This window comes from Linepithema humile, chromosome 8, assembly GCF_040581485.1.
Source record: "Linepithema humile isolate Giens D197 chromosome 8, Lhum_UNIL_v1.0, whole genome shotgun sequence".
NCBI lineage: Eukaryota > Metazoa > Arthropoda > Insecta > Hymenoptera > Formicidae > Linepithema > Linepithema humile.
Genome location: NC_090135.1, coordinates 753,101 through 765,770, shown reverse-complemented (window position 1 = coordinate 765,770; position 12,670 = coordinate 753,101). Strand labels below are relative to the sequence as shown.

The following is a 12,670-nucleotide window of genomic DNA, read 5'->3' as shown; positions in this document are numbered from 1 at the left end:
GTACGTGGCGGCCACGACCCTGGCGGGGGTGCTCCCGTTCGACCTCGTCGCCGAATCGCGTGCCGAATCCTACCGGTGCGCAAAAGAGGTCGAGCGGAGCGGCATTTCCCCCGAGAACATCCCCAGGGAAGTGGCGAAAGAGAAGGTCAGAGCCCGGATGTGGGCGCTCAGGAAGTGGAAACACAGACTGGGCGAACACAACACTCCGGGCTCGTCGGGATTCTGGACCGTCGGGGCCATCCAGCCCTGTCTATTGGAGTGGGTAGACAGGAGGGGAGGTGGCATTTCCTTCCGAATGGCACAGGTTTTTACCGGGCATGGTTGCTTCGGTGACTACCTGTGTCGAATCGGCAAGGAGCACACCACGCGGTGCCACCACTGTGCGGCCAGCCGGGACTCGGCGCAGCACACGCTTGAGGTTTGCTCAGCGTGGGCTGAGGAGCGTCGAGTCTTGGTTGCGGTGGTTGGCGAAGACCTCTCCCTCCCTTCCCTAATTAAGGGAATGTTGGAGGGGGAAGGGGTCTGGGAGGCGGTCTCCTCCTTCTGTGAGGCAGTCATGTCTCGGAAGGAGGAGGCCGAGAGGGAGAGACGGGGCGAGGGGGGTTCAACCTCCGCCCTGGCGAGGAGAAGAAGGGGCCGGGGGGGCGGTCGAGTCGGACCACGTTCCCCGCGCCCGGGCGCTATGGATGCGGCAGGGTAGGGCTGGGGGGCGGGTGAGAGAGTCGGCGATCTCTCATTCCTCTACCCCCCGGTAGGTTCACGGTTCCCTCGTCTGGAGAGGCCGTGCGGAGTCCAGCGACTTCGTTAGGGTACTATCTCAATCGCTGGTAGGAGACGGGCACTCTGATTCCAAACCTCTGGGTGCCCGGACTCAATAGGTGTGTTTTTGGAAAACACACCCCTGGGATAGAGAAGCATTACCTCGATAAAAAAGCCGGGGCCTGACCAACCTCGTTAGCACGCCGGTGCTCCGGCATAACGGTCGTGCCCCCATTGCACGAGGAAGGGCGTAAAGCGTCACATACCGTAACCCCAGTTTGTGGGGCCGGGGGCCGGTGCAAGCATGGCGCTTGCGCGGGCCGCGAGGGTGATTCAACCTCTATAAAAAGATCCGTGCAGGTTGGGCTCGTTAGACTTGGCCGACAACCGCCCTAGTGAAAGGAAAATCACGATAAAAAACCTGGAGAGGGAAACTCTGTTAAAAAATGACAAATTATGGATTAATGTCGGACAGGAGCAATAAGTTACCGCAGCAGAGTTTCGGGTGCTCAACTGCCGGCGCGGATGGAGGTATCGTCCTTGCCTCCGCCGCGTCGTCATCCGACGTAGGGCTAGCCGCGGGGTTGTCGTCGAGCCCCGCGGTGGAATTAGCTATCGATGGTGGAATGGTCGACTATGTGGAGGAGTGCGGGGGGCTAATCCCCCCTCTCACGCTCAGGGGGGGGTGGAGGCGATTCGCCCGAACCCCACCCTATATCATTGGAGGAGGAGGGGGAGAGGAGAACTGCTCCGGCAGTGGAGGGTCTCCCCCTACAAGAACGGATGGAGGGGGAACCCTGTGAATCCCGCAACAACAGAGACCGTAGATCTTCGCCGGGGACGGACGCAGTTTGGCTGCGCGCAACGGCGAGGACTGCCGGTGGACGGCTCTACGCATTGAGGAGAGGCCAGGGGAGGCCGCGGAAGGACGGATCTGGTCCGTTCAAGCCCGCCCCTCCCCTGGGAGCATCAGAGTCTGACTCTGACGACGGGGAAAGGGAGACCCGCACGAATACCTCGGCGGGAAGTGCGTTGGAGAGCGTGGCCGCAATTCGGGGCGTTGGGGGCCCCGCGGGGATCAGCCCGTTTGCGGAGGTAGCGCCGCCCAGCTTCTCCGGCCCGCAGAGGAGAAGGGCGGAGGAGATCAGGAGGATGGAGAGGGGCACGACTGAGGAGATGTTGAAAAACATCGACCAGGGGCTTCTCTCCATCGAGGATGTTAGGCAGCGCGCTGCCAATTTAAAAGGGGAGCTGAGCGGGAAGCTCAAGCTAGGGGTCTACGTCCTCAGAGAGGTCGTTCGGACCATGGCCGCTAGGGCCTCTGAGGGCGGAGACCCCGGATACTGGAGGGAGAAGGTCCTGTCGTTGGAGAGGGACATGGAGGTCCTTAAGGCTGAAAATGGCCGTCTCCAACGCAGGACCAGGAAGCAGCAGGCGGAGCTGGCCAACCTTAGGGCCGGCGAGAGACCCGACTCGCCTGTGGAAGGGGGTGCCCCTTCCAGCACGGATGATGCGGGGGGGACGGCGATGGAGGTGGTAGGAAGTGGGGGGATCCCTCCCCTTCTCCACCCGCCAGGTGATCCGAGTCTAGCGGAAAACCTGGCGGGAATCGCCAAAACCCTGGTAGGGTTTGGCGAAAGGCTGAGGGGAAAAAGCGGCTGGGCCTACTCCTCCTCCGGTCCCTGCCTCTCCCCGCCCCCAAGCGCTTCCCACTGGGGGAGTTGTTCGGGACGGGGGGGGGGAAGAAGAAGAAAAAGAAGGGGGGAAGGAAGACCGGGGGGGCGGTCCTTCGTGGGATTGGTGGTACATCTCCCCAGCCCGCGACGGGGTCTCCCGCCAATCTCCCGGATCCTCCATTGGAGGGGGATGCTGCGCCAGCAATGGGTGAATGGACCACCGTTGATCGGCGCAATAAGAGGAAGGGAAGGGCTGTGAAGGAGGGGATGGGGACTGGCCCCCCCACCCCTGCAATCCGGGCCCGACCGGGTCTAGCAAGGGGGACCCCTGGTGGGGCACCAACCAAGGGAAACCCGGTTAGGGCGGCGAGGAGGAGACTCCCGCGCTCGGCGGCAGTGCTAATCACCAGACAGAATAACCTGTCCGAGGCACTGGTCGTGGCGAGGCGGGAGATCATAGTGGGGGAACTTGGCATCGACAGGCTAGATGCCAGGAAAACCCTGGGAGGAGGGCTCTTGGTGGAGATACCCAGAGGAGGGCGGGAGGCGGAGGCGAAGGCATGTCGCCTGACCTCCGCAATCCAGATTGCCCTCCAGAAAAACAACTTGGAGGGGTACAGGGTCACACGACCCATAAAGCGCCTGGACCTCCGCTTGAGAGGGGTGGACTACACGATCTCCGAGGAGGAGATCCGTGGGGCGATTGCCCTCCATGGCGGATGCTCGGAATCGGAGATCCGAGTGGGACCGTTGCGCGCTGCCAATACCAGCGGCAAGCGAACGGTATGGACCCAGAGCCCGGTCAGGGCTGTGGTCAAGGTAGCGGAGGCAGGAAGGATCCGCATCGGCTGGTCCGACGTGCGGGTCGAGCTGCTGCCGGATGGGCCGGTGCGCTGCTTCCGCTGCCTTGCAAGAGGGCATACACAGCAGAGGTGTCCGTCCGCAGTGGATAGGGCCCTCTGCTGTTTTCAATGTGGAGAAAAGGGGCACAAGGGGAAAGTATGTAAACGCCCCCCTTGTTGCCCCATATGCAAGACCGCTGGGAGGAAGACGGATCACAGGGCCGGATCGGAGAAATGCTCTCCGATCCCCCCTGCGCCTCGTGCCCCCCCTCTTGGGAGAGGCAATGAAATGGCTCCCCCCCCTGAAGGGGGAGGGACCCACGCGACAGACGAGGTGGGCCCCGCACCCCATAATGGGGAAGGATCTGCATATGGGAGAGGGTCCCCCGAACCAGGACCGAGCGGGGTCAGACCGAAAGGGGATTCGGGGGCGGAAGAGCAGAGTGTGACCTTCTGCACCCCTGCGGAAAAGCGGCCAAGGGGGGCTGGAAGGGAGGAAATTAGTCCTTCCCTACAGATGCCCGCAAAGGTGAGGGCCCTTTCTGCTTCAAGGCTACCACCAGGTAAGCCGGGGCCGAGAAGCAGAAAGGGCACGGATAGCGCAGAATAGGAAGGGCATAGACCCTTCGTATTAAGGAAGGGAGCGAAAGGGGAGGGGGAGGGGGCTTTCCCAGACACACCCCCCTCGCTCTATATTAGAGGTGCTCCCTTCTTTGGACGGTAGAAGTATGCGCTTTGCGCTCTCCGCCTACAAGTCCGGAGGAGGGGAGCCAAACTCTGTTTAAGTTCCCCCCAGGCCCGGCCCGACATTGATCGGTCAACAAACGGGCCAGGGAGTGAGACCCACGGGTCGGCCGTCTCTTTCTGTGACCGACCCGAGGATTCTGGTCCCCTGCGGGCGGTGAAGTCGCGACGTTCAGACGCGGGCCGCCCGCAGGGTGGGCCGCCGGGGGTTTTTACCCGAGGATGAGTAGCGTCAAAAAGGAGGGGGGGGGAACTTAGGTTCTCCCCACTATGGGTTTTTGAGCCGGGAAATCGGCCCGCCGGGGGGGATGGCTGGATGTATGCGTTTGCGGTTCCCAGCCTCTCCCCACAACGGCAGCTGAAGGTACAGCAACGGGGGTGGAGTTTAGTGGGTAGGCGCCTGGGTGAAGTCTCGGCTTCGTAACCCGAGGCCCAGGCGAATCCCACACTACCCTCTGGCAGGGATGTTCCCATTGCACGCCAGAAGGTGTCTTTTGAAGATTCTCCACCCCCGGGGGGGGCTTGCCCCCCCCCCCGCAAAAAAAAAAAAAAAAAAAGTTTCTCGTGGCCACGGAGCAGGACGGACGTGCTTCAGATAGCTCTGCCTTGTGCCACTTATTTTGGATTGATGGAGGCTTCTATGGACTGGAATATATTGATATTCGTGTGCAGCGCATTGAAATCTATCGAATTTGGTGAAGTTTTTCTTACTTTTGCTATTTTTGAAACATATATCTTGCTAATAAGACACTCACTCTTAAAGTGAGGTTGGAATGCCTTGTGCTGTATAGACTCAGTATATACTCCTCTTGGACTGAATTAATTTTTATAATTATTTTTATTGAGAATGTTTGCTGCCAATTGTGCACCAATTTGTTCATATATATGTTTTATTTTACTATATTTTGCGTTAAAAGAGATGTGCGTGGATAACTTCAGCGCATGCGTGGTTGCACCTTAAGGAGACAGGTCGTACATTAAACTGTGACAAATTATTATATTTGTTCATTAAAGTGATTTATTCTATCAGTGTTTTACAAGTGGTGGTCTATGGGACACCATAGTCGCCCCTCTAGAGTATTAAACTACCTATGGTTAGCTCCATAGTAAGTGTATTGAGACAGTGGTGCGTAACCCTTTGGGGCCGGCTGACCGTTACTTGGAATAATTTAACAATAATTCTTGTGCGAACATTTAATTGAGTTTATGATTTTGCATTGTTACTGTTAATGTTGTTGAGTTTTTCTATCAAACTACTATACTATTATAGTATGAATAACGAGTGGCAAGAATAGCGTATTGTTGAAATTTTTTCCAATGCAAGAAGAATTTGTTTATGGCAATCAATTGTGTACTTGCTCTATTGGAGATGTTATAAACTATGGTAGTTATTTTATAACTACCTTGATAGTTTTTAAAACTCTTTTATATGGGATAAAGTATGTTTGATTTATAGGTTATGTTACACCTATTAAAATAGTAATGATATGGAGCATTATTGATTATTAATTATATGATTTACTTGTTTGGATATAAACTGCAGTTTCTAGTGACTTTAGTGCATCGGCTACTGTGGCTGTTTATCTATGCATTTATACTCTATGGCTCATATGAGTGCATTATACTGTCATGTTTATGAGACGTTGAAATTGTTTTTCTAATAAGTTTACTAGTATTATATTGTTAACTGGTACGGTTATTACTGATATTTGAGGTCTATGGTGTTGAGAAGATCGATGTTTTAAGTTATTAAGTGATTGATGTGCGAAGTATTGCTGTTCATGATCATGCGTTCCCGAGACGCATGATACATGCACACATATCTAAATCGCATTATTGTCGATAATAAACGATCGTTATCTCTCTACACTTGATACGACTGTAACTGTTGTCTGCAATGTTATATTATAAACTTAAGCCTGAGTTTGTGTGTGATATATACATATATATGTATTTATATATATGTATATTATTTGACTATTCCTAATTGAGGATATTTAGTGTATTTGATTTGCATTGTCTGCTTATATAAAACAAGCAGATTCATTTGCTGTTATATGAATTATTGACTAGTATATTTTTCGCAGATAACCTGTCATGATTCGGTGATGGGTCTGTAACTCTTGAGGACCTTGTTATATGGATTTTCTATGGTTATGTTCGCACCAGGAAATTATGGATGATACTAAATGGATCTTGCATGGAACATACTGAACATGAACAAATGGAATATGGTGTATGCACACAAAAAAGGATATATACAGTAAGATAACTGTAATCATCGTGCTGGATGTTATATATACTTTGAAACAAGGAATTCGTTCTCACGTTCTCACGGTTTGATGTCATTAATTTAGAACTTGAACTACTGCTAGTGATATTAATAATAATATATATTATTAGTAATAATAGTATGAGGGTATAGATTCTGACTTTCAGTTTATTTGATGCTTTAAGTAAAGAACTTGTATTTGCGATGACATTTAATGGAAATCTTAGTGAATATATTGTTGTGCTAATTTTGAATGGATCCTATAGATCTGGATATGGTTTCTTTGTTATTATCATTGGATAATATTCAATAATTTAGGCTATTTGTTGCTGACTTAATAATTTATATAAGAACTTATATAAGAATCTGTTATTCCGAGCAATTAAGAATATTGAATAAGTGAGTGATAAGGAATTTCCTGAAGAGTATGTATGTGTATAGTGTTGGACGTTGGTTCATGCCTTTATATGAGAAATTCTCTTATAATTGTAACTTTCATAATTGAATTATGTAAAATACACATGGATATAATACGTCAGTTGGAATTGATCGAATAGACTTATACAGAAATTAGAGAATTTTAACTAGCACACTGTGTTAGGTAAAGAATTCGTTTGTTCATTATTATAAGCATCGAGCTAAATTAATGTAATTACTGTGAACCTTATAAACTAATTAAGAAGTTTATTAATGTTTAGAACAAATTTTGAACAATGTTGAATAGTGAATGAAAGGAGAATTTCTATAGAAACATAGGTATGAATTATGTGGGCTAAAATTTAAGGTGCGCATGGCTCATGATCAGTGCTGCAGAATTGTCTTGTGAGAATACACATATTTGTCATGTAGATTTGTGCGATATAGATACACATATATATACATATATATTGAGAATAACTCTGTATTGTATCGTGATATAATATGAAGGATTGAGAAGCGATTTAATTATGATCTAAGTATCTGAGAGCTGAAGTTTATAGTTTCTTTAAGTTGAAATAAATTTAACAACTTTATATTATATTATAATAGAAATGTAACGACATAGTTTGAAGTTTAAATGGAAATCATTGATGATGATGATGTTGCTTAGGACTTTATAGTGCATTGTGTGTTCTATATAAGATTAAGAAGATATGAATTTCAATTTAAGACTGAATGAAATAAATTGATTATTAGTGATTTAAGTAAAGCATTAGCGTTTGTAAGCTTTGAATTAAACAATCCTGTTACAATAAGATGTTCTATGGATATTATTTATTAGATTTTACGGAAATTATTGTAGGAATTGACGCTACTCAATCTTATGTGAAGTATATAGTGTTATGGATTTGTTCCATATTACTATTTAGAAGAAATGTTAAAGTACTAACATTATTGCATAAATTATAATTTTGGTTTGTAACCTGAATTGTGCAATGATGTGCTGTGTATTGTGATTATGGAATTTGGTGTTTGACACGAATTGAAAAGAATATTGTACGGATCTACTTACTGATAAATGTCAATAATGACTATTATTCTTAATGGACTATTATACGCATACTACGTTTTAAGCTATTAAAAGGGATATAATATAAAGAAGAAATCTTTATGATTTGTGTCAAACTTTATTCACTTGGTATAAGGTTTGAATACATAAACAAATAAATAAAATAAATAAAATAAATGACTCATTACATTGATGCGTAAACTGTATGGTGCGGGTGTTTTCTCTGAATTATTTTTACCTACACCTTCACCTGTTTCTTGAAGAGGGTCCGAGTGCCTGAATCATACAAGGTATGATTAATTTTAAGCATATAGATAATAAGTATCAATATAGACAATAAGGAACTTATACTTGTGTACTTACATAAAGTAAGTTTACTAGACAGATAATAATTAGGATAATAAGTAACTTACATAGTGAAGTCCAGTAGGGCCTGTGAGTTCTTTCCTTCAGTGTGTTGGATCTGAAACATAAAAACTTAATTAGTATTAATATAAAACAATTAAAAGAATTATATAAATATACATTTGTGCCGTTAAGCTGAAATTATTGCTATCTGAAACATAAAAACTAATTTAGTGAGGAATTTATATATACTCTGCACTGCAAAGGTGTAAATTTCCACGATGACTTTATCTGTAACACAAAGATAAAGTAATTAGAAATAAAGGGATTTTGCACTTATGAGTCAACCTACGACCTATATATACCGAGACATTAAATGTTATTAATACTATGTTTGAAAGGGGGATTATTAATTTGTATTGAACTTTTACACATTGTGCGATGATTAATGGGCGGAAAAACTCTGATCATTGTTCCTGAGAATCTATAATTATATCGTTTAGATGTGGGACAAACACCAGGAACAATTAGTAGCCAATTTAAGTCTCAACAAGAGAAGGAAACTCTTGTTACGTATGGCGACTCCACCTAAGGTCACCATACTCTACTCTCTACATTTCTTCCATCCCGTATACACGGTAAAATTTAAAACTTTAATATTTATAACAATCTTAAACAATAATCCACTTAAAACTAGTATATAACGATATAATTAATAAATAAGTATCTCTATTATAAAATGATCATAAAGTTATATTAAATACGTTACAATTAACAAATAAGTATCTCTATTACAAAGTAATCATAAAATTATACTAAATACGTTACAATGTTCAATAATTTATACAAAAAGATTAACAAATGTTATTAACTAATAAGCCATAATCATAAAACAACTAATTGTTATACCTAAATTATAAAATCAAGCGATAGAAAGTGAAACTCGAAATAATCATAAAGTTATACTAAATACGTTACAATGTTTAATAATTTATACAAAAAGATTAACAAATATTATTAACTAATAAGCCATAATTATAAAACAACGAAATGTTATACCTAAATTATAAAATAAAGCGATAGAAAGCGAAACTCGAAATAACATGTAGTACGTAATCACTGTAACACTAGTCTATGGTCGATCACTAGTGACAACGGAAAGTAACTAGGACAGAATACTTTTAGCCGCACCTGTAACCTAACCTAAATTTTCACATCAGACTGTACGAATGTAAATACAGGTGCGACTCAATGATCTCATCCGAAAGGAATGTACAGATCACGCGATCGATCATACGATGTCTTATGCGCAGGTCAAGAGAGTAGGGATAGTCCCTATATAAGCGGCCGTCCTCGTCAAGAGCGGACACTTAACTCTTCAGAAAGTACGCTCAACTGTTGTCACTTCGCTAGTCCGGGACCTAACCTAGAAATTATTCACCACGTGCGAGTCGGCCTTCCGCCTTTCAATTGTTAATCTAGCGTTAAATTATTGTATAAGTAGTTAAATAAAAGTGTGAGTCTTAGTTATTATAGATAAAATAGTGTCTCAGTGTTAAATAACTTTAATTAACAACCACGAGCCAACACCATTCCAATAGGACAATAATCAACCTACTACATTCAACAAGAGATTGTTAATAACAAAATAAGGTCCTTGTATCAGTAAACCCATTTACTGCACCAAAGGTAAGTGAATAAATTATTAACATGCTAATAAACTACCATTTCACTAACGCTTCTTAATTGCTTTTAATAATAAACTTTATACGTGCTTAACTAACTGCTTTTCAACATTTATAATTATAAACAAATAGTGCAAAGTGATTTGAACATTAAACAGTGAGCTTATTGTTACTAACATCAATCTATAAACTATTATGAACACATCTAAATGTGAATACATTTATATTAATGGAGTACTTCTATAAATTATAATTAAACAATTACGTAAAAGCGCTGCCATTTACGCGCAATTCTAAGGTATAGTTACACAATTATTTAAGGCATAACTAGTCAAATTATCCTAATTACTAAATCATTATATTTTATAAATAATAAAGATTAATATTAATTAATAATTAAGTTGATAAAGTGTAGTAGATAGAGCTTTTCCTTCCCCACCTTGAGCGCTTCTCACAGAGCGTTCTAAAACTCACATCCTTGAGCGCTTCCCATAGAGCGTTCTAAAACTCATCTCCTTGAGCGCTTCTCATAGAGCGTTCTAAAAACCTCAATCCTTAGCGCCTCCCATAGGGCGTTCTCATATTAATCTTGCTCGACATCTCTCTCTTACCAGTTATACATACACATTATCTATTTATTATTAATTAAAACCAGTTTTACTATATAACATTAATTTATCCACTTTATTGTATCTTTGACTATACACGCCAGAATTCAATTAACTAATAAACCTTATCGACAATCTTATTTCATCATTCTTTATTTAATTAATACAATCACTTAATGAAATTATATAATTATTAACATTTGTAATCGCTTTTACACTCAAGTTACAATATATTATCTATTACTAATATTCTGCATCTATTTTGCCACATTCTATGGAATAATAATTTTATTAAACAAATTACAATATTATTTAAACAATTAAATAACTATCTTATATAGAAGATTGATAGAAAGCTCTTTCGCCGTCTCTCAACCTCGTCATTACGTCAGCCGGATCTGTAACAAACAAAATTATCATAAATCATATGTTTAACAAATAATTTTATATTAACTAACTACACTATCTCTTCCTTAAACGTTCAGCAATCTTTCTATCAAGCCTAAATATCAAATCTATTATTCATAACAAAGATATTGCCTAATAACTAATTTCTCTAGGAAATCACTAGATTTTCTCTAGATACTTATTAATAAAAATCAAGGAAACTAATAATCAAACTAGAGTTACCTGTTAATAATCTTCACAGTGGTTCCCTAAACAATTAATAAACCTATTAATAACATAAAATGAAACAATATTAATTAACATTATTACACTATAACCTTATACTTACCGCCTAACGGGTCGATCGACTTTCCTCGATGAATTGGACCTGAAACAAATATAATAAATGGTTAGTGATTATTCATAAACAATATACTTACCTTCAACTTTACCGGGACAACACCTGAAACAAAAACAATAAAGATTAATATATAAACTATAACAATTAAGTCGGTACTTACCTCGTCCGCGTTTTCCCTCGATGATTCCAGTTGGACGTCTGCCGGCTGCATCTGAAACAAATAAAAGAAATAAGTATTAACAAATTAACTAATACCAATAACAAATGAAATTAGATTCGATTTGATTAACGTAGATATTTTTTTATTGATTATAATGGATACCTTTAGATGTCGCGTTCCCGACGATCGGGTAAGGCTATCCAATTGAAAAGACTGAGATATGGCCTCTTCTCCGAACCTGATTTTTCTCAGAGATCTATCTTGGAATTTCTCATTCCAAATGAAAAAGAAGATATAATTTTCTACGAGGATTTTGACTGTCAGCTCAGTCCTCCCAGTATATCTGAGATAGAACAATTTACGTCCGAATTGGGACAGGAACAATTGCTTAGAGCTCTTAATAGGGATAATTCCCTAGGGAATATAACGATTGGGACCGAACCCGTTATTCCTAAACAAGGATCACTCCTTAAAGCGATAAAACCCCCACCAATTGCCTTAGAGTACGACTCAGACGCCTCTTCTCAAGCATCTACAGTTATATTAGAGCGCAAAATCATAAGGGTACTTCCTCGAATCATTTCCAATGAGGTTGTGTTTTTCCGCTTTAAATTAGTTCCTCAACCCTTGGTGATTACAATAGATTAAGTTATGAATAAGCGAATCTATATTAATTTGTGATATTCCAACCAAAGTATTTCTAGTTATATTTTTCTTTTCTATATTTTCGTTTAACATTGCGTTTAATCTCTAATTATGTTACTTTATTAAAGCGATCTAGTTCTTTTTCTTACGTTCTGAATAATTATAGTATTTGTTTATGGATCTCACGAGATAATTAAGTATATATGTTACTTTCCTTTATTTTTCTATCTATAAGATCATTGCGTTTATTTTATATACATATAACTGTTCTTCTTAAGTATAAGAATATTATGTATTAATATATCCTTCTTTTCTTTATTATTACTTATAGATTATTATGTTCCTACTATAATTACTATTTCTTTGTAAACGGATAATTCTATTTCCTGTATTCTGACTGATATCTTTTCTTTTTTTTTTATATATATATTATTTTATTCTCTATGAATGAAACACTATAATTCTGTTCCCATTTATAGGTTATTATACCTTACCTACTAGCGGGCATCCCTCAGGGACCTTCCTTACCGACAATCGTCTGTAGAATCAATGCCTCCTTTAGGCAAATAAGAATCTCTCTTTATCGACAGTCGCCTTCGCGCTGAAATAAAATAATAAATATATATATATATATATATATGATTATTAATAAACGTTAACAAATTGCCATGCTACCTCCCTTATAATTATTAATTCA

The 12,670-nt window shown here is 41.8% G+C and overlaps 1 protein-coding gene across 2 annotated transcripts; it reads left to right on the top strand.

The window, feature by feature from the left end:
* The first annotated feature begins 856 nt into the window (after positions 1-856).
* LOC137001627 (uncharacterized) lies at positions 857-7,386 on the top strand. Of its 2 annotated transcripts, none has more exons than XM_067360740.1 (2): positions 857-5,405; positions 6,109-7,386. In XM_067360740.1, the coding sequence occupies exon 1, from the start codon at positions 1,543-1,545 to the stop codon at positions 2,692-2,694; it is 1,152 nt and encodes a 383-aa protein (XP_067216841.1). In that variant the 5' UTR covers positions 857-1,542; the 3' UTR covers positions 2,695-5,405; positions 6,109-7,386. The 2 variants fall into 2 exon arrangements, 1 of the variants encoding a protein (XP_067216841.1); XR_010891586.1 differs by lacking the exon at positions 857-5,405 and adding an exon at positions 5,424-5,711.
* Positions 7,387-12,670: the final 5,284 nt, after the last annotated feature.